The sequence below is a fragment of the Xiphophorus couchianus genome, chromosome 11 (genome assembly GCF_001444195.1).
Source record: "Xiphophorus couchianus chromosome 11, X_couchianus-1.0, whole genome shotgun sequence".
Lineage (NCBI taxonomy): Eukaryota > Metazoa > Chordata > Actinopteri > Cyprinodontiformes > Poeciliidae > Xiphophorus > Xiphophorus couchianus.
The window spans coordinates 12320947-12342516 of NC_040238.1; the positions used below are offsets into that span (position 1 = coordinate 12320947).

Sequence of the window (21570 nt, forward strand, 5' to 3'; positions counted from 1 at the left end):
TCACATGGCTGATTTTTTTTGTTTTGACAAATTATTTTTGAAAGCTGCCAAACAGGCAACAAATTAACCAGATGTTAATTAAATAAATGAAAAAAACAACAACAAAAAAAACCTTGTTAGGTAGGTGGTACATGACATCCGGTTTACCAGTGAGACTGTTTAGCAGGTCTGATGGTATTTGTAGTCCATCTTTTCTTGCTTTCATCGATGTCACATTGCAGCAAATCCATGAACACAAACCGCACTAAACACATCTGCTCATGGCTGACTGCCACTAAAGACTTGTCTCTGCTTCAGATCATTCATCAGATCATCCAGAACTGGGACTAACAAACCAAAATGAAAACAAATTAAGGAAACTTTCAGAGGAGACACAAACAGTCTAGAATGACATCATTGGTTTCCATAAAATTGATAATTTCTTAAATTTGCTCTTTAAAGAATGAAGGCTCATTTGAACATTATGAATTGTTGGCAAGAAATCCAGAACTTCTGCACGACTGCAGCTGTCATGAAAGTTCGTCTTGATCAGATCCTCTTCTGAGAGCGAGTCCAGCACCAACCATGTTAAAGAAAATAGAGCAGAATAGAAAAACTTTTACTGTCCAACAATGGAGACAATCAGGAGCTAAACTAACAATGTGACACACAATTAAAGCAGTTAGGTTCAAATAAAAATAGAAGATAAAATACGTAAAAACAGTAAAATTCTGTACAGTAATGGCACAAAATTCAACGCAAGTACAGTGGAGTTATTAAAAGTAGCATATAAATAGTATACTCTACTGAAACATAATGTGCAGTAAGGTATGTTAATTGAAAAAATATTCAAAACTCAGAACCAGAAAGGAAATAGCATATTTACTGATAACTAGCTGGCATTTGTATTTCAACAAATGTGGCTTGTTGAACCAAGAGAACTTCAAGACTATTTACCAGAGTCTTCACCTTGAGTCAAGAACTGCACATTTTTCCCACATGAAAAGCAGATCACTTGAACTGTCCCCAGATTTTGACCACAGAAGTTGCAAGACATGAAACATGGTCACATAAAAAAAGGCACAATTATTGAAACCAGATATTTATACACCAAGGAAAAGATACAAACTTCTCTGTCTGTCTGTATAGATAGATTGAGATCTACATGTTACATGTTATTATATGATAAAAAGATTGTGATAAAAACATGTATTATTTGATAATGAATTCATAATATATTATCTGATGATATTTTCTACACAGAACTCGTGGCCATTTAAAACCAGACGGTATTTGGCAGCAGTTAAGCTAAATAAATGTAATAATAAAGGAATGGTGGATAGAAAAACATTCTAAAACTTAATGTTTCTTCACATATTTTGTAGTTTTGTCTGTGGATTTGCTCATAATTTTTGAAATAAGACAAAACAAACATAACTTTTCAGCAAGACATAGGAGCTTTTTGAAGGCAATATTTCCTTAATATTGATGAAAACGTAAAAGTCCAAGAGGCAGATGACATTATTTCCAAGCTAAAAATAAAAATATATATCAGTGAATCTATTTTTGTAACCTTTGCAAATCAGTCATAAGCTGGGCATTACTAGATGATAGAGGTGGCAATGTTTCTGTGGCACCAAAGAACTGAAGCTACACTTATAACACCTTACAATGACTTATATCAAGATAACAATTCAACATTAAAATATTAACATATGCTATAATTGTATATATTAATATATTTTTTGCCTTGTAAGAGTGATTTGTAACTGAACTATGTACTACAATACAAGGTGCCCTGCATGAATCTTTTACTATTTAGCTGGTGCAATTTGCAACTTCTGGAGTCCAGTTTATCTCACTCACCAGCGCGTGCATCCGTCATTGAGCCTTCGTCAATGATCGTCATGGAAACGACGTTAGCGTCGGTAACCCTATAAATGACGCTGACCTTCTGAAATCTTTCCCTTTGCTACGGGACTTTTGAAGGAGACGCCTGAAGGAGCATAACGCCTCGGAAGGTTTGAACCTAGTGAGAAGTCTGCTTTGCAAAACTTGCTAAAGAAGCGCTTGCTGAAATACGCACTTGCTGAAGAATCCCACAACCCGGGAAAGATGGATCCTGGCCAGGAGAAGAACCAGCAGGGTGATCAGCTGGAAGGTTAATATCATTCTTCTACTATTTTAATAAACAAAAACAAGTTATTAGTAAAACAATAATGAATCGTTTAGTTTATTTTGTGTTTGTGTGCATTTCTTTTAAAGAAATACTGCCTGCTGTACAAAAAAAGACAAGTAGCATTCTTGCTAGCGTAGATCTTTCTTAACTAATGAGCCTTTTTCTTGACTGAATTTCCAGGAAATGTCAGGAATGTTAAAGTGGTGTAGTGATTTAAGAAACTTATGTATTTAATTATAGTCAAATTAGTTGAATTAATGTCAAATTCGTGAAAAGGTAGCCTGCTCGTGACCGTTATTTTTTGAAAAATGCTCTGTTCCACTCAGTTTCCATGGATACGCCAAATAAAATACATTAGCTATTTAATGTTACTTTAAAGAAAAACATTTAACAACACGTATTTTCCCCTTTGATAGATTGTAATTTAATTGTTTAGTTTTGCTATTTTTAAAGAAAGGAACATGTAGACCTGTTTTTTTAAGCATATGCTAAAATGTGCAAATTGATTGAAACAAAGGTGCTATAATGAGAGTCAGGTTTAATGACTTTGTGTTCAATGCTTTATTAACGCTGGTGTTTGAGAATAACTGCTATGCTGATTTGAAAAGAAAGAAGAAAGAAAAACAGAGTAAAATTTCTGTTCAGTTGTTGGAAAATTAGCTTGTTTTTGACCGTTATTTTTTGAAAAATGCGGTGATACACACTCGGTATCCATGGATACGCTGAATGAAATGCATTAAACATTTAATATTACTTTAAAAAGCATTTTTTAAAAAGATATTTTCCCTATGACAGTCTATGATTTGATTTAGTTTTATTATTTTTTCAAGATAAGGACATGTTGATCTGTTTTTTCTTTAGCATAGCCAGGAATGCTAACATGGATGAATTGATTAAAAAAGCTAAAATGATGCTATTTGATCTAAGAGTATCAGGTTTGATGATTTTGTAGTCCAATACTTCAAAATTTTGTTGACTTCTTTGAAAAATGCAGCTTTAATAGGTCTGTTTTGCATTTGTGGGATGAAACAAATTTGTGAGTTAATTTAAATGGTTTTGTGACTTATGTGTTAGCTTATTGAAATTTGTGGATAAATGTCTGGAGTGTTAGCACTAGTGTTTGGGAAAAAAATGTTATGCTGGTTTGAAAAAAAAAAAAAAAAAACGGGAAAATTAGCTTGTTCTTTATTTTTTTAATGTCCTGACAAAACATATTTGGTTTCCATGGCAATGACATCAGACTTGTAGAGGTTTATTAGGACACTCAAGGACGGTTTACATAAAATCAGTACTTTCTATTCATGCACACGTTCACACACTGATGAACATGAAAAGCTAATAGATTGTAGCCACAGCTGTTTTATCAAGCCATTGGCCCTTCTGACCAACACCAGCAGGAAAGGTGGGAGAAGCGTCTTGACCAAGGACACAACGACAGAGGCGGGCCACTGCAGGGCAAACTCCTACACCTGTTGCCCCAGTAATAAGCATTGTGTGTGTGTGTGTGTGTGTGGGTGTGGGTGTGTGTGTGTGTGTGTCATAGTGATCATCAATCAAAGCTGATTTTCAAATACAAAATAATAATTTTATGTGAAAATCAAATCAGCTTTTGTGACTTTGGTGTCCAATTCTTGGCAAACTGGATGGTTCTTTGTCCATTTTTTTTTTTTTTTTTTCAAAAATGCCCAAACATATTTAGCTTCCATGGATACATTGCAGAAATGATATAAAATGACTTCAATAAAAAGTTAAGAAAGACAAAAACTTTTCAAACATGTACCTCCTATAATATCTCTGAATTATTTAGTTTATCTTTTTTCGATCTAATTTTAGAAATGTCACAAAAGCTCAAGGTGATTATCTTATTTCGATTTCAGACAATATATATTTTTTAATATTTTATCTAAAATAGATAAACAAAACTAGATTGTTCTTGACCTATTTTTTAAAATAAGCATGTTTGTTTTCCATGGATGCACCACTGATCTGAATACAATAAATGAGTCTAATACTTAGAATATGTAAAACATTAATTTCTAATGATAAATTTCTCCTGTGTTATTATTAAATAGTTTAGTTTATATTTTTATTATTGTTCAGTTTTATATTCTAAGAAAGAGAAGTTTTGAATAATTAGTGGTTTACGAAATGCTGTGTTGGTTCCTAGCATGTTTGGAGCTGTAATATATTTTCACGCTGACTACGTTTTCAGAAAGAGTCAGCAATATTAATAGTGGTGTAGTGATCGGAAAACCTATTATTTTAGTTTGAGAGAATTACTTTTGGAGAATCTTGTTGATGTTCTTTGTCTCCATGGAGATGGTAATATTGACAGAATTGAAATTCAGAAAGACTTTATTAATCCCAAAGGGAAATTAAATGTTGTTGTAACTCATTAACTAAGCTTCTTCAAAGAGTTATTGTACGCTGAAGGATGGTCACGATTGTCCTTATGTATTGGATTTGGAGCAATATAATTGTGAACATTCATCTGAGTTTATTGCTGGGTTGTGTGCAGCCATGATCTTCAGACTGATGTAATGAATTTCATAGCACTACCTTCAGCCATAACTGAGCCATTTGGAGTAATATTAACATGTGATAATAAGACTTTGAGGCATCATGCACACATAAGGGATGCAGGTTAATATCTTAATTATTTTGTCTCGTCTATCTCCAGACAAAACATAATGGCCATTTTAACACTGGATATGGATTTCTAAACCAGATAAACAGTTTTATTTTTGTAGGAGCCCCTTTTTACTGGAAACGGACTGGAAATTTGTGTCGGACTGTTTATTTAGATCCCCAGTGTTTAGACTCTGATATTTACAGATGACCATTTCTGCTGTTGACCATATGTAGGAGTATATGGGTATTTATTCATACTGTAGGATTTACTGATGGGGTGTCAGAGAAGCTGTGGTTGTGGTTCTGAAAATTTGTGGAGTTCAGAGGAATTTAATCTAATTAACTACAGTTCACATTTTATTAATTTAAAAATGCTAATGGAGACATATTAATTATTTTTCAATTCTTTTATAGTATTAAATTTATGTAAGCAGTACTTTAAGTTTAATAGTAATGAATGGCTCGTGTATCTTGTTTTGGCTATTAAGATAAAACAGATCTGTCCATCAGCACCAAAGATTTGTGAGAATTTAGGAAGGTAAACTGAGTAACTTGTTGCAGTGTTTTATTTTATTCACACTAATGGTATGTAAGATTAAAGGTATTTTATTAGCTATTAAAAAGTCCTCAACACATCACATACTTGTTTAATTCATATTTAGACATTCTCAAACCTGGGCTGATGTATTTTGGTATTTCAGTGTTCTCTTTAAACATCGCTTTGGATTTTTGTCAAGGTCTTGATAATGAACTATAGTTTTTTCTTGTTTTCCTTCACAGCTCATAGTGTAGAGCTTCCAGCAGATGGATCCCCAACGTTGGAGGAACATCCAGACGGCGGTAAGGATCTTGGTAAGGTGCGGTCAGATGTTGACCCTCAGATGTCTGACAACGTGGTTTCTGGAAATCATGGCGAGGCGTCGAGGTGTAGTTCACCTCCTCTGTCTGAGCCCATTTTGAGTCCAGATGACTCCAGATCTATTGGTACTTCACAACGTCATCAGGTAGGTTTGGTAGGGGATGTGACTCGTGTGACATCTGGGACCAGCGTAAACAGAAAGAGGCCAAAGGACAGTGACTCTGAAGAGGAGCCCCCTGCCAAGAGGACCAGGGAGAGTGATGTTGATGAAGAGGAACCTCTTCTCAGTCCCTCCACAAATACGTTGTGTGAGGATCCCGTTCAGTCATTTCCACTCTCCATTCCCTCGCCCATGACATTCTGGCTGGATCACATTAATTCACCCTTCAGTATTTCACCTCACAGTGCATGTGAGGATCCCGTTGCTGAAGTGGAGCTCCCCTCCAAGAGGTCCAGGGAGAGTGATGTTGATGAAGAGGAGCTCCCCTGCAAGTGGACCTGGGACAGTGATGAAGAAGAGGAACCTCTTTTCAGTCCCTCCACAAATAGGTTTTGTGAGGATCCCGTTCAGTCATTTCCACTCTCCAATCCCTCGTCCATGACATTCTGGCTGGATCACATTTATTCACCCTTCAGTATTTCACCTGAGAGTGCATGTGAGGATCCCGTTCCGTCATTCACTGTCCTCTGTCCCCCACAATGGATGGTGCATGAGGATTCTTCTCAGTCATCCTCTGCCTCCAGTTCCTCGTCCATGTCATTGTTTGGGGATCACCTTTTTTCACCCTTCGGTCTTTCACCTCAGAATGCATGTGAGGATCCCATTCTGTCCTCCCCTGTCGTTTGTCCTTCACCACCAACATACTGCAAAATTCCAAGTTCGTCATTCCCTTGCATATGTGTCTGGATGAAGTCTCAAATGGACGAAGAAGAGGAACCTATACCTTCAACATCTGGGATTGGATCTGACAGAATTAGAGGAAGAGTGAGTTCCAGACAAGTGTTTTTTAGACCTCATTACGACTTGTCAGGTGATGACTCTGATTAGAGTGGGATCTTGAAAAACCGAAGACCTACCTGAGAAGTCCCATTAGGAAAACGTAATTTCTCTGTTGTTTTTGTTAAAGCCAATGGCTTTCTAGCAGGACCGAGGATGCCTTAGGTAGCGTCTTGCACCGGGGCTTTTCTTTGTCCCGCTGCTAGATTTTTTATGTTATGTTAGATGAAAATCTTTAAGGATAAAAGAAAGAGATAAATATTTGGTTAGGGCTTGGTCCAGTGACTTGGACCACCATAGATACAGTTTATTCTGAGGTTCTGGTTCATGGTCCTCACCAGTCTCCAGACTGCAAGCTGCTCTGTCAGTCCCAGTCAGAGCAGCTCGCAGTGAGACTGCTTCCTCCAAGATTCCCCTTGCGGTTCTGACTCTGTTTTCCTCTCTACTCTCCCATGTTTCAGGGTGTAATCGCGGTGCTTCCCCCCACGATGCTCTCTAAAATTGTTCTCATCTGTTCCTCCACTAATCCAGTTTCCCAGTTTTAATCTTTCAGGTTTTAGCTGCTCATCGCTGGACTCTTTCGTCGTTGTCCATGTGGTTCCTGTCCTTCTGGTTCCCTTCTTGTAAGTGCATTCCACAACACATAATACTGCCTGCTTCCTGCTGGCATTGGGGACCATCAGCTTTACTAAATAAACAGAAATAAATTCTCTATTAGTAGAAAGATGAACTATTAATCTCATAAAACAAATAGTTTATATGGCCATATTCATGTGTTGCAACACAGAAAGATCACAAATAGAGAATAGACATTAAAAAATACAGACACTAGTCTCTGATCCCAGGTCCAGACTTCTCAGATCTCTGATGTTCTGATCATCCCAGGTTGGATCTCCTGAGCCTGGATTCCTCCACCTTCAACACCACCAGTCAGGAGGAGGAAGATAAGAGAACCCAGCTGACAAAAAAAGTAAGAACATTTATATCTACACAACATAACTAAACATTTCAGATGGAGCTGCGTAGAGTTGAGCTGAAAGCTAGAAACTGGTTCTGTCTGCTGTCCATGCATATTTTCCTCTTTAACTCTGTTGTCTTTTCTCTTTATTTCATTTCTCTGTCAACTCATGTCACATGACTTGAGACTTGAGTTGACCAACAATTAAAGAAGAAGACCTGCTCCACCTGGTAACTTACTGGTGTAACAAACTGTGGAAAAGGTGAGGACATGAAGATGACTTGATCAGAAAGTCTCTTTCAATCATCTATTATTTAGACAGAAATGAAGGAATGTGTGTCTGATCATGTGTTGATTCTCTAGCATCACCAACAGCACTGGACCAATCAGGAGAGAGAAGACACAGAGGACTTAGGAGACAGAAAAAGATTTAACAGGGGGACACCTGAGGACGTGTGCAGAATAAAGAGACAGAGATCATGTGAAGGTTTTCCTCGTCAGCCTGTAAACCTCCACCTACACACCACCAGTAAGGTGGAGGTAGATAAGAGAACCCAGTTGACGAAAAAAGTGAGAAAACTTATTTTTACCTGGCTAACAATTTTAAATATGGATGAAATCGATGTCAAATTTCAAAACTCTTCTTTCTTCTGTCCATGTTCTCTTTTTTAACTCTGCTGTCTTTTGTCTTTATTTCATTTTTCTGTCAACTCATGTCACATGACTTGAGTTGACCAACAATTAAAACAGAAGACCTGCTCCACCTGCTGTTCTACTGGTTGTAACAGATTATGGAAAAGGTGAGGACATGATGATGACTTGATCAAAACGTCTCTTTCAATCATCCTTTATTTAGACTGAATGTGTGTCTGATCATGTGTTGGTTCTCCAGCGTCTCATGTTGAAGTTCACCTGTTCCTTGGTCAGACGATGAATATTAAAGAATTTTAGAACCATTAGAGAAAACCCAGCGCTGGTTTCTGATCCCAGATTCAGTTTCTGCAGATCAATAATGTCCCAGGTTGGATCTCCTGAACCTGCAAACCTCCACCTTCAACACCACCAGTCGGGTGGAGGAAGACAAGAGAACAAAGTTGAGAAAAAAAGTAAGAGTAACATTAAAAGTAACATTTACTTTTACACAACAAAAAGTTTTCAATATGCTTGAAGTTGAGGTCAATATTCAAATCTGATTAAAACTTTCTGCTGTACTTTCTCCTTATTGACCCTTTTGTTTGATTTTTTTTCATTGAGTCAATTCATAACAGCAGAGCTTTGATGAGCTTTGTGCTGATGGAAGGAGGATCAGGAATAGAGCAGAGGACCTGCTGACCTACTGGTTCTAGTAGATTCTATAAATGGTGAGGTCATGATTATGACTTGATCAGAAAGTTTGATTCAATCATCTGTTATTTAGACAGAAATTAAGGAATGTGTGTCTGATCATGTGTTGGTTCACTAGCATGACTGAAACTAGTCAACAGCACTGGACCAATGAGGAGAGAGGAGACACAGAGGACTGAGGAGACACAGGAAATCCTGCTGGAAATCCAGAGAAGTTTCCTGATCCCATGACGATGAGTTGATCAGATACGGTGACCAACAGGTGCCAACGTGCAGCAAACAGGTGAAACGGCACAGAAAAAGTGAAACTAAAAGATCTTTTTATAAACTGAACTTGCTTATACCATCACTGAAGCCAAAAACATGTTTCCACCATTTTTTCAAGTGACAAGTTGACTAGTCAAGGGACAAGTGTGTTGCTCCATAGATTAATTTAACACTGAAACCATTTGTGTTTTGTGTTTAAAAGACGATTCTACTGTGCAGGATAAATCAGATGTTTACTGAAGGGGCAGTATTATGTATTTTCCAGGCACATAGTGTCATGTTATTGCACAATGAAGTACCTCTGTTAACTATGTTAATTAGTTACTACTTTGTTGCAGTTAAAACAAGCGAATGTAGGGTAAGAATCGACAATAGCCAGCAGACAAATAAGTAAGACCCTGATTCAAGTGCTTGACTTGAGTTAGTGGATTTGCAATATTACCTGTGCTAAACAAAAAACAAGATTAGAGATATAAATTTTTATGTGTGACTGTAAAACACATCCATTTAATATGGATGCTCTTTTTAGCATCATTAAAGTGATGGTTGTTGTAAATGTTTTCTAGATTCAAGGATGGCCTTTCAACCCTGGATGTCATTTCTGCTTTGGAGCTTCATGCTTCTGTGTTCAGGCCCTTTATGTGCACAAGGGTGGAAAAGCTGACATCAGAAATGTTTGAGGAAATCTTTGAGGTTCAGCTCAGCGAAAAGGGCAGCACCAGACGACAAGAAGAAACCAGACTGCTAGGATTCTCCTAGAGACAGACCAAACCTCGCTTTCCTGTTCAAACACTATCAAAATACCAAAGCCCAAGACATACGATCAGTTCCAAAAGAGACATGAACTTTGGGATACAAAACTCTTTGGACTTCAAATACAGAATCACAAAACTCAAATGTGGATGTTGGCCTGTGAAGGAAGTTGTTAACTTGTGAAACCTGCTCTGTCAAAGTTCTGACTCTGCTGCGTTGTGGTTGTTGGACACACACCTTTGAACTTTAGACTCGTTCATTTCCGAGTCTTGTGTAGTTTTCCACATAGGATTCCCAAGTCAGTGGATGCATTAGGCCACTGTCTCTGGAGGTCCTCAAACTGTCCCTAAAGACGGTCATGGCCACATTGACTGCTGTTTGACTCGGCCATAAACTGTCCCAATTCCTCCTGGGAGTCTGGGAACCCACAGTCTGTTCTGCCAAACCGAGGAGTAAAATATGCACAGGACGCATAGATTAGTTATATATTTACATTTCTTCATTCAACTGTCACTACCAACTGTTATGAATATTGTTGAAAACTGTTGTAATGCTTGATTGTATTTATGTCATCAGAAATTGTTACAATAAAAGTGACATACTATTATCACATGGCTGATTTTTTTTGTTTTGACAAATTATTTTTGAAAGCTGCCAAACAGGCAACAAATTAACCAGATGTTAATTAAATAAATGAAAAAAACAACAACAAAAAAAACCTTGTTAGGTAGGTGGTACATGACATCCGGTTTACCAGTGAGACTGTTTAGCAGGTCTGATGGTATTTGTAGTCCATCTTTTCTTGCTTTCATCGATGTCACATTGCAGCAAATCCATGAACACAAACCGCACTAAACACATCTGCTCATGGCTGACTGCCACTAAAGACTTGTCTCTGCTTCAGATCATTCATCAGATCATCCAGAACTGGGACTAACAAACCAAAATGAAAACAAATTAAGGAAACTTTCAGAGGAGACACAAACAGTCTAGAATGACATCATTGGTTTCCATAAAATTGATAATTTCTTAAATTTGCTCTTTAAAGAATGAAGGCTCATTTGAACATTATGAATTGTTGGCAAGAAATCCAGAACTTCTGCACGACTGCAGCTGTCATGAAAGTTCGTCTTGATCAGATCCTCTTCTGAGAGCGAGTCCAGCACCAACCATGTTAAAGAAAATAGAGCAGAATAGAAAAACTTTTACTGTCCAACAATGGAGACAATCAGGAGCTAAACTAACAATGTGACACACAATTAAAGCAGTTAGGTTCAAATAAAAATAGAAGATAAAATACGTAAAAACAGTAAAATTCTGTACAGTAATGGCACAAAATTCAACGCAAGTACAGTGGAGTTATTAAAAGTAGCATATAAATAGTATACTCTACTGAAACATAATGTGCAGTAAGGTATGTTAATTGAAAAAATATTCAAAACTCAGAACCAGAAAGGAAATAGCATATTTACTGATAACTAGCTGGCATTTGTATTTCAACAAATGTGGCTTGTTGAACCAAGAGAACTTCAAGACTATTTACCAGAGTCTTCACCTTGAGTCAAGAACTGCACATTTTTCCCACATGAAAAGCAGATCACTTGAACTGTCCCCAGATTTTGACCACAGAAGTTGCAAGACATGAAACATGGTCACATAAAAAAAGGCACAATTATTGAAACCAGATATTTATACACCAAGGAAAAGATACAAACTTCTCTGTCTGTCTGTATAGATAGATTGAGATCTACATGTTACATGTTATTATATGATAAAAAGATTGTGATAAAAACATGTATTATTTGATAATGAATTCATAATATATTATCTGATGATATTTTCTACACAGAACTCGTGGCCATTTAAAACCAGACGGTATTTGGCAGCAGTTAAGCTAAATAAATGTAATAATAAAGGAATGGTGGATAGAAAAACATTCTAAAACTTAATGTTTCTTCACATATTTTGTAGTTTTGTCTGTGGATTTGCTCATAATTTTTGAAATAAGACAAAACAAACATAACTTTTCAGCAAGACATAGGAGCTTTTTGAAGGCAATATTTCCTTAATATTGATGAAAACGTAAAAGTCCAAGAGGCAGATGACATTATTTCCAAGCTAAAAATAAAAATATATATCAGTGAATCTATTTTTGTAACCTTTGCAAATCAGTCATAAGCTGGGCATTACTAGATGATAGAGGTGGCAATGTTTCTGTGGCACCAAAGAACTGAAGCTACACTTATAACACCTTACAATGACTTATATCAAGATAACAATTCAACATTAAAATATTAACATATGCTATAATTGTATATATTAATATATTTTTTGCCTTGTAAGAGTGATTTGTAACTGAACTATGTACTACAATACAAGGTGCCCTGCATGAATCTTTTACTATTTAGCTGGTGCAATTTGCAACTTCTGGAGTCCAGTTTATCTCACTCACCAGCGCGTGCATCCGTCATTGAGCCTTCGTCAATGATCGTCATGGAAACGACGTTAGCGTCGGTAACCCTATAAATGACGCTGACCTTCTGAAATCTTTCCCTTTGCTACGGGACTTTTGAAGGAGACGCCTGAAGGAGCATAACGCCTCGGAAGGTTTGAACCTAGTGAGAAGTCTGCTTTGCAAAACTTGCTAAAGAAGCGCTTGCTGAAATACGCACTTGCTGAAGAATCCCACAACCCGGGAAAGATGGATCCTGGCCAGGAGAAGAACCAGCAGGGTGATCAGCTGGAAGGTTAATATCATTCTTCTACTATTTTAATAAACAAAAACAAGTTATTAGTAAAACAATAATGAATCGTTTAGTTTATTTTGTGTTTGTGTGCATTTCTTTTAAAGAAATACTGCCTGCTGTACAAAAAAAGACAAGTAGCATTCTTGCTAGCGTAGATCTTTCTTAACTAATGAGCCTTTTTCTTGACTGAATTTCCAGGAAATGTCAGGAATGTTAAAGTGGTGTAGTGATTTAAGAAACTTATGTATTTAATTATAGTCAAATTAGTTGAATTAATGTCAAATTCGTGAAAAGGTAGCCTGCTCGTGACCGTTATTTTTTGAAAAATGCTCTGTTCCACTCAGTTTCCATGGATACGCCAAATAAAATACATTAGCTATTTAATGTTACTTTAAAGAAAAACATTTAACAACACGTATTTTCCCCTTTGATAGATTGTAATTTAATTGTTTAGTTTTGCTATTTTTAAAGAAAGGAACATGTAGACCTGTTTTTTTAAGCATATGCTAAAATGTGCAAATTGATTGAAACAAAGGTGCTATAATGAGAGTCAGGTTTAATGACTTTGTGTTCAATGCTTTATTAACGCTGGTGTTTGAGAATAACTGCTATGCTGATTTGAAAAGAAAGAAGAAAGAAAAACAGAGTAAAATTTCTGTTCAGTTGTTGGAAAATTAGCTTGTTTTTGACCGTTATTTTTTGAAAAATGCGGTGATACACACTCGGTATCCATGGATACGCTGAATGAAATGCATTAAACATTTAATATTACTTTAAAAAGCATTTTTTAAAAAGATATTTTCCCTATGACAGTCTATGATTTGATTTAGTTTTATTATTTTTTCAAGATAAGGACATGTTGATCTGTTTTTTCTTTAGCATAGCCAGGAATGCTAACATGGATGAATTGATTAAAAAAGCTAAAATGATGCTATTTGATCTAAGAGTATCAGGTTTGATGATTTTGTAGTCCAATACTTCAAAATTTTGTTGACTTCTTTGAAAAATGCAGCTTTAATAGGTCTGTTTTGCATTTGTGGGATGAAACAAATTTGTGAGTTAATTTAAATGGTTTTGTGACTTATGTGTTAGCTTATTGAAATTTGTGGATAAATGTCTGGAGTGTTAGCACTAGTGTTTGGGAAAAAAATGTTATGCTGGTTTGAAAAAAAAAAAAAAAAAACGGGAAAATTAGCTTGTTCTTTATTTTTTTAATGTCCTGACAAAACATATTTGGTTTCCATGGCAATGACATCAGACTTGTAGAGGTTTATTAGGACACTCAAGGACGGTTTACATAAAATCAGTACTTTCTATTCATGCACACGTTCACACACTGATGAACATGAAAAGCTAATAGATTGTAGCCACAGCTGTTTTATCAAGCCATTGGCCCTTCTGACCAACACCAGCAGGAAAGGTGGGAGAAGCGTCTTGACCAAGGACACAACGACAGAGGCGGGCCACTGCAGGGCAAACTCCTACACCTGTTGCCCCAGTAATAAGCATTGTGTGTGTGTGTGTGTGTGTGGGTGTGGGTGTGTGTGTGTGTGTGTCATAGTGATCATCAATCAAAGCTGATTTTCAAATACAAAATAATAATTTTATGTGAAAATCAAATCAGCTTTTGTGACTTTGGTGTCCAATTCTTGGCAAACTGGATGGTTCTTTGTCCATTTTTTTTTTTTTTTTTTTCAAAAATGCCCAAACATATTTAGCTTCCATGGATACATTGCAGAAATGATATAAAATGACTTCAATAAAAAGTTAAGAAAGACAAAAACTTTTCAAACATGTACCTCCTATAATATCTCTGAATTATTTAGTTTATCTTTTTTCGATCTAATTTTAGAAATGTCACAAAAGCTCAAGGTGATTATCTTATTTCGATTTCAGACAATATATATTTTTTAATATTTTATCTAAAATAGATAAACAAAACTAGATTGTTCTTGACCTATTTTTTAAAATAAGCATGTTTGTTTTCCATGGATGCACCACTGATCTGAATACAATAAATGAGTCTAATACTTAGAATATGTAAAACATTAATTTCTAATGATAAATTTCTCCTGTGTTATTATTAAATAGTTTAGTTTATATTTTTATTATTGTTCAGTTTTATATTCTAAGAAAGAGAAGTTTTGAATAATTAGTGGTTTACGAAATGCTGTGTTGGTTCCTAGCATGTTTGGAGCTGTAATATATTTTCACGCTGACTACGTTTTCAGAAAGAGTCAGCAATATTAATAGTGGTGTAGTGATCGGAAAACCTATTATTTTAGTTTGAGAGAATTACTTTTGGAGAATCTTGTTGATGTTCTTTGTCTCCATGGAGATGGTAATATTGACAGAATTGAAATTCAGAAAGACTTTATTAATCCCAAAGGGAAATTAAATGTTGTTGTAACTCATTAACTAAGCTTCTTCAAAGAGTTATTGTACGCTGAAGGATGGTCACGATTGTCCTTATGTATTGGATTTGGAGCAATATAATTGTGAACATTCATCTGAGTTTATTGCTGGGTTGTGTGCAGCCATGATCTTCAGACTGATGTAATGAATTTCATAGCACTACCTTCAGCCATAACTGAGCCATTTGGAGTAATATTAACATGTGATAATAAGACTTTGAGGCATCATGCACACATAAGGGATGCAGGTTAATATCTTAATTATTTTGTCTCGTCTATCTCCAGACAAAACATAATGGCCATTTTAACACTGGATATGGATTTCTAAACCAGATAAACAGTTTTATTTTTGTAGGAGCCCCTTTTTACTGGAAACGGACTGGAAATTTGTGTCGGACTGTTTATTTAGATCCCCAGTGTTTAGACTCTGATATTTACAGATGACCATTTCTGCTGTTGACCATATGTAGGAGTATATGGGTATTTATTCATACTGTAGGATTTACTGATGGGGTGTCAGAGAAGCTGTGGTTGTGGTTCTGAAAATTTGTGGAGTTCAGAGGAATTTAATCTAATTAACTACAGTTCACATTTTATTAATTTAAAAATGCTAATGGAGACATATTAATTATTTTTCAATTCTTTTATAGTATTAAATTTATGTAAGCAGTACTTTAAGTTTAATAGTAATGAATGGCTCGTGTATCTTGTTTTGGCTATTAAGATAAAACAGATCTGTCCATCAGCACCAAAGATTTGTGAGAATTTAGGAAGGTAAACTGAGTAACTTGTTGCAGTGTTTTATTTTATTCACACTAATGGTATGTAAGATTAAAGGTATTTTATTAGCTATTAAAAAGTCCTCAACACATCACATACTTGTTTAATTCATATTTAGACATTCTCAAACCTGGGCTGATGTATTTTGGTATTTCAGTGTTCTCTTTAAACATCGCTTTGGATTTTTGTCAAGGTCTTGATAATGAACTATAGTTTTTTCTTGTTTTCCTTCACAGCTCATAGTGTAGAGCTTCCAGCAGATGGATCCCCAACGTTGGAGGAACATCCAGACGGCGGTAAGGATCTTGGTAAGGTGCGGTCAGATGTTGACCCTCAGATGTCTGACAACGTGGTTTCTGGAAATCATGGCGAGGCGTCGAGGTGTAGTTCACCTCCTCTGTCTGAGCCCATTTTGAGTCCAGATGACTCCAGATCTATTGGTACTTCACAACGTCATCAGGTAGGTTTGGTAGGGGATGTGACTCGTGTGACATCTGGGACCAGCGTAAACAGAAAGAGGCCAAAGGACAGTGACTCTGAAGAGGAGCCCCCTGCCAAGAGGACCAGGGAGAGTGATGTTGATGAAGAGGAACCTCTTCTCAGTCCCTCCACAAATACGTTGTGTGAGGATCCCGTTCAGTCATTTCCACTCTCCATTCCCTCGCCCATGACATTCTGGCTGGATCACATTAATTCACCCTTCAGTATTTCACCTCACAGTGCATGTGAGGATCCCGTTGCTGAAGTGGAGCTCCCCTCCAAGAGGTCCAGGGAGAGTGATGTTGATGAAGAGGAGCTCCCCTGCAAGTGGACCTGGGACAGTGATGAAGAAGAGGAACCTCTTTTCAGTCCCTCCACAAATAGGTTTTGTGAGGATCCCGTTCAGTCATTTCCACTCTCCAATCCCTCGTCCATGACATTCTGGCTGGATCACATTTATTCACCCTTCAGTATTTCACCTGAGAGTGCATGTGAGGATCCCGTTCCGTCATTCACTGTCCTCTGTCCCCCACAATGGATGGTGCATGAGGATTCTTCTCAGTCATCCTCTGCCTCCAGTTCCTCGTCCATGTCATTGTTTGGGGATCACCTTTTTTCACCCTTCGGTCTTTCACCTCAGAATGCATGTGAGGATCCCATTCTGTCCTCCCCTGTCGTTTGTCCTTCACCACCAACATACTGCAAAATTCCAAGTTCGTCATTCCCTTGCATATGTGTCTGGATGAAGTCTCAAATGGACGAAGAAGAGGAACCTATACCTTCAACATCTGGGATTGGATCTGACAGAATTAGAGGAAGAGTGAGTTCCAGACAAGTGTTTTTTAGACCTCATTACGACTTGTCAGGTGATGACTCTGATTAGAGTGGGATCTTGAAAAACCGAAGACCTACCTGAGAAGTCCCATTAGGAAAACGTAATTTCTCTGTTGTTTTTGTTAAAGCCAATGGCTTTCTAGCAGGACCGAGGATGCCTTAGGTAGCGTCTTGCACCGGGGCTTTTCTTTGTCCCGCTGCTAGATTTTTTATGTTATGTTAGATGAAAATCTTTAAGGATAAAAGAAAGAGATAAATATTTGGTTAGGGCTTGGTCCAGTGACTTGGACCACCATAGATACAGTTTATTCTGAGGTTCTGGTTCATGGTCCTCACCAGTCTCCAGACTGCAAGCTGCTCTGTCAGTCCCAGTCAGAGCAGCTCGCAGTGAGACTGCTTCCTCCAAGATTCCCCTTGCGGTTCTGACTCTGTTTTCCTCTCTACTCTCCCATGTTTCAGGGTGTAATCGCGGTGCTTCCCCCACGATGCTCTCTAAAATTGTTCTCATCTGTTCCTCCACTAATCCAGTTTCCCAGTTTTAATCTTTCAGGTTTTAGCTGCTCATCGCTGGACTCTTTCGTCGTTGTCCATGTGGTTCCTGTCCTTCTGGTTCCCTTCTTGTAAGTGCATTCCACAACACATAATACTGCCTGCTTCCTGCTGGCATTGGGGACCATCAGCTTTACTAAATAAACAGAAATAAATTCTCTATTAGTAGAAAGATGAACTATTAATCTCATAAAACAAATAGTTTATATGGCCATATTCATGTGTTGCAACACAGAAAGATCACAAATAGAGAATAGACATTAAAAAATACAGACACTAGTCTCTGATCCCAGGTCCAGACTTCTCAGATCTCTGATGTTCTGATCATCCCAGGTTGGATCTCCTGAGCCTGGATTCCTCCACCTTCAACACCACCAGTCAGGAGGAGGAAGATAAGAGAACCCAGCTGACAAAAAAAGTAAGAACATTTATATCTACACAACATAACTAAACATTTCAGATGGAGCTGCGTAGAGTTGAGCTGAAAGCTAGAAACTGGTTCTGTCTGCTGTCCATGCATATTTTCCTCTTTAACTCTGTTGTCTTTTCTCTTTATTTCATTTCTCTGTCAACTCATGTCACATGACTTGAGACTTGAGTTGACCAACAATTAAAGAAGAAGACCTGCTCCACCTGGTAACTTACTGGTGTAACAAACTGTGGAAAAGGTGAGGACATGAAGATGACTTGATCAGAAAGTCTCTTTCAATCATCTATTATTTAGACAGAAATGAAGGAATGTGTGTCTGATCATGTGTTGATTCTCTAGCATCACCAACAGCACTGGACCAATCAGGAGAGAGAAGACACAGAGGACTTAGGAGACAGAAAAAGATTTAACAGGGGGACACCTGAGGACGTGTGCAGAATAAAGAGACAGAGATCATGTGAAGGTTTTCCTCGTCAGCCTGTAAACCTCCACCTACACACCACCAGTAAGGTGGAGGTAGATAAGAGAACCCAGTTGACGAAAAAAGTGAGAAAACTTATTTTTACCTGGCTAACAATTTTAAATATGGATGAAATCGATGTCAAATTTCAAAACTCTTCTTTCTTCTGTCCATGTTCTCTTTTTTAACTCTGCTGTCTTTTGTCTTTATTTCATTTTTCTGTCAACTCATGTCACATGACTTGAGTTGACCAACAATTAAAACAGAAGACCTGCTCCACCTGCTGTTCTACTGGTTGTAACAGATTATGGAAAAGGTGAGGACATGATGATGACTTGATCAAAACGTCTCTTTCAATCATCCTTTATTTAGACTGAATGTGTGTCTGATCATGTGTTGGTTCTCCAGCGTCTCATGTTGAAGTTCACCTGTTCCTTGGTCAGACGATGAATATTAAAGAATTTTAGAACCATTAGAGAAAACCCAGCGCTGGTTTCTGATCCCAGATTCAGTTTCTGCAGATCAATAATGTCCCAGGTTGGATCTCCTGAACCTGCAAACCTCCACCTTCAACACCACCAGTCGGGTGGAGGAAGACAAGAGAACAAAGTTGAGAAAAAAAGTAAGAGTAACATTAAAAGTAACATTTACTTTTACACAACAAAAAGTTTTCAATATGCTTGAAGTTGAGGTCAATATTCAAATCTGATTAAAACTTTCTGCTGTACTTTCTCCTTATTGACCCTTTTGTTTGATTTTTTTTCATTGAGTCAATTCATAACAGCAGAGCTTTGATGAGCTTTGTGCTGATGGAAGGAGGATCAGGAATAGAGCAGAGGACCTGCTGACCTACTGGTTCTAGTAGATTCTATAAATGGTGAGGTCATGATTATGACTTGATCAGAAAGTTTGATTCAATCATCTGTTATTTAGACAGAAATTAAGGAATGTGTGTCTGATCATGTGTTGGTTCACTAGCATGACTGAAACTAGTCAACAGCACTGGACCAATGAGGAGAGAGGAGACACAGAGGACTGAGGAGACACAGGAAATCCTGCTGGAAATCCAGAGAAGTTTCCTGATCCCATGACGATGAGTTGATCAGATACGGTGACCAACAGGTGCCAACGTGCAGCAAACAGGTGAAACGGCACAGAAAAAGTGAAACTAAAAGATCTTTTTATAAACTGAACTTGCTTATACCATCACTGAAGCCAAAAACATGTTTCCACCATTTTTTCAAGTGACAAGTTGACTAGTCAAGGGACAAGTGTGTTGCTCCATAGATTAATTTAACACTGAAACCATTTGTGTTTTGTGTTTAAAAGACGATTCTACTGTGCAGGATAAATCAGATGTTTACTGAAGGGGCAGTATTATGTATTTTCCAGGCACATAGTGTCATGTTATTGCACAATGAAGTACCTCTGTTAACTATGTTAATTAGTTACTACTTTGTTGCAGTTAAAACAAGCGAATGTAGGGTAAGAATCGACAATAGCCAGCAGACAAATAAGTAAGACCCTGATTCAAGTGCTTGACTTGAGTTAGTGGATTTGCAATATTACCTGTGCTAAACAAAAAACAAGATTAGAGATATAAATTTTTATGTGTGACTGTAAAACACATCCATTTAATATGGATGCTCTTTTTAGCATCATTAAAGTGATGGTTGTTGTAAATGTTTTCTAGATTCAAGGATGGCCTTTCAACCCTGGATGTCATTTCTGCTTTGGAGCTTCATGCTTCTGTGTTCAGGCCCTTTATGTGCACAAGGGTGGAAAAGCTGACATCAGAAATGTTTGAGGAAATCTTTGAGGTTCAGCTCAGCGAAAAGGGCAGCACCAGACGACAAGAAGAAACCAGACTGCTAGGATTCTCCTAGAGACAGACCAAACCTCGCTTTCCTGTTCAAACACTATCAAAATACCAAAGCCCAAGACATACGATCAGTTCCAAAAGAGACATGAACTTTGGGATACAAAACTCTTTGGACTTCAAATACAGAATCACAAAACTCAAATGTGGATGTTGGCCTGTGAAGGAAGTTGTTAACTTGTGAAACCTGCTCTGTCAAAGTTCTGACTCTGCTGCGTTGTGGTTGTTGGACACACACCTTTGAACTTTAGACTCGTTCATTTCCGAGTCTTGTGTAGTTTTCCACATAGGATTCCCAAGTCAGTGGATGCATTAGGCCACTGTCTCTGGAGGTCCTCAAACTGTCCCTAAAGACGGTCATGGCCACATTGACTGCTGTTTGACTCGGCCATAAACTGTCCCAATTCCTCCTGGGAGTCTGGGAACCCACAGTCTGTTCTGCCAAACCGAGGAGTAAAATATGCACAGGACGCATAGATTAGTTATATATTTACATTTCTTCATTCAACTGTCACTACCAACTGTTATGAATATTGTTGAAAACTGTTGTAATGCTTGATTGTATTTATGTCATCAGAAATTGTTACAATAAAAGTGACATACTATTATCACATGGCTGATTTTTTTTGTTTTGACAAATTATTTTTGAAAGCTGCCAAACAGGCAACAAATTAACCAGATGTTAATTAAATAAATGAAAAAAACAACAACAAAAAAAACCTTGTTAGGTAGGTGGTACATGACATCCGGTTTACCAGTGAGACTGTTTAGCAGGTCTGATGGTATTTGTAGTCCATCTTTTCTTGCTTTCATCGATGTCACATTGCAGCAAATCCATGAACACAAACCGCACTAAACACATCTGCTCATGGCTGACTGCCACTAAAGACTTGTCTCTGCTTCAGATCATTCATCAGATCATCCAGAACTGGGACTAACAAACCAAAATGAAAACAAATTAAGGAAACTTTCAGAGGAGACACAAACAGTCTAGAATGACATCATTGGTTTCCATAAAATTGATAATTTC

At 37.3% G+C, this 21570-nt stretch overlaps 2 protein-coding genes and 1 long non-coding RNA gene across 10 annotated transcripts; all 3 read left to right on the forward strand.

Annotated features, from left to right (window-relative positions):
- The first annotated feature begins 1890 nt into the window (after positions 1–1890).
- LOC114152594 (uncharacterized) lies at positions 1891–10574 on the forward strand. Of its 6 annotated transcripts, none has more exons than XR_003597169.1 (7): positions 7645–7865; positions 7967–8173; positions 8334–8403; positions 8496–8709; positions 8872–8964; positions 9066–9230; positions 9781–10574. XR_003597169.1 is itself a non-coding variant. In XM_028030526.1 (6 exons), exons 1-2 carry the CDS (start codon positions 2095–2097, stop codon positions 6694–6696), a joined length of 1173 nt encoding a protein of 390 aa, XP_027886327.1. In that variant the 5' UTR covers positions 1891–2094; the 3' UTR covers positions 6697–7268; positions 7531–7615; positions 8858–8964; positions 9066–9249; positions 9781–10574. The 6 variants fall into 6 exon arrangements, 3 of the variants coding, with proteins under 3 accessions (XP_027886327.1, XP_027886326.1, XP_027886328.1); XR_003597167.1 differs by having other exon boundaries at positions 7646–7865; positions 8496–8715; positions 8858–8964; XR_003597166.1 differs by having other exon boundaries at positions 7650–7865; positions 8858–8964.
- Positions 10575–12464: 1890 nt separating this feature from the next.
- Positions 12465–17696, forward strand: LOC114152617 (uncharacterized). Its single transcript, XM_028030554.1, has 2 exons — positions 12465–12714; positions 16145–17696. The coding sequence occupies exons 1-2, from the start codon at positions 12669–12671 to the stop codon at positions 17269–17271; spliced, it is 1173 nt and encodes a 390-aa protein (XP_027886355.1). The 5' UTR covers positions 12465–12668; the 3' UTR covers positions 17272–17696.
- Positions 17697–18219: 523 nt separating this feature from the next.
- Positions 18220–21148, forward strand: LOC114152618 (uncharacterized). 3 transcript variants are annotated; one of them, XR_003597186.1, is made up of 7 exons: positions 18220–18439; positions 18541–18747; positions 18908–18977; positions 19070–19289; positions 19432–19538; positions 19640–19804; positions 20355–21148. It is a non-coding gene; the product is annotated as an uncharacterized LOC114152618 (long non-coding RNA). The 3 variants fall into 3 exon arrangements; XR_003597185.1 differs by having other exon boundaries at positions 18222–18439; positions 19070–19283; positions 19640–19823; XR_003597184.1 differs by having other exon boundaries at positions 18224–18439; positions 19070–19283.
- The last annotated feature ends 422 nt before the right edge of the window (positions 21149–21570 follow it).

Excerpts from the sequence above, each read along its gene's own strand:
- LOC114152594 (XM_028030526.1), top strand. The coding sequence starts at position 2,095 with ATGGATCCTGGCCAGGAGAAGAACCAGCAGGGTGATCAGCTGGAAG. Across the intron at positions 2,141-5,569 it reads GCAGGGTGATCAGCTGGAAG|CTCATAGTGTAGAGCTTCCA; the intron begins GTTAATATCATT and ends TTTCCTTCACAG.
- LOC114152617 (XM_028030554.1), top strand. The coding sequence starts at position 12,669 with ATGGATCCTGGCCAGGAGAAGAACCAGCAGGGTGATCAGCTGGAAG. Across the intron at positions 12,715-16,144 it reads GCAGGGTGATCAGCTGGAAG|CTCATAGTGTAGAGCTTCCA; the intron begins GTTAATATCATT and ends TTTCCTTCACAG.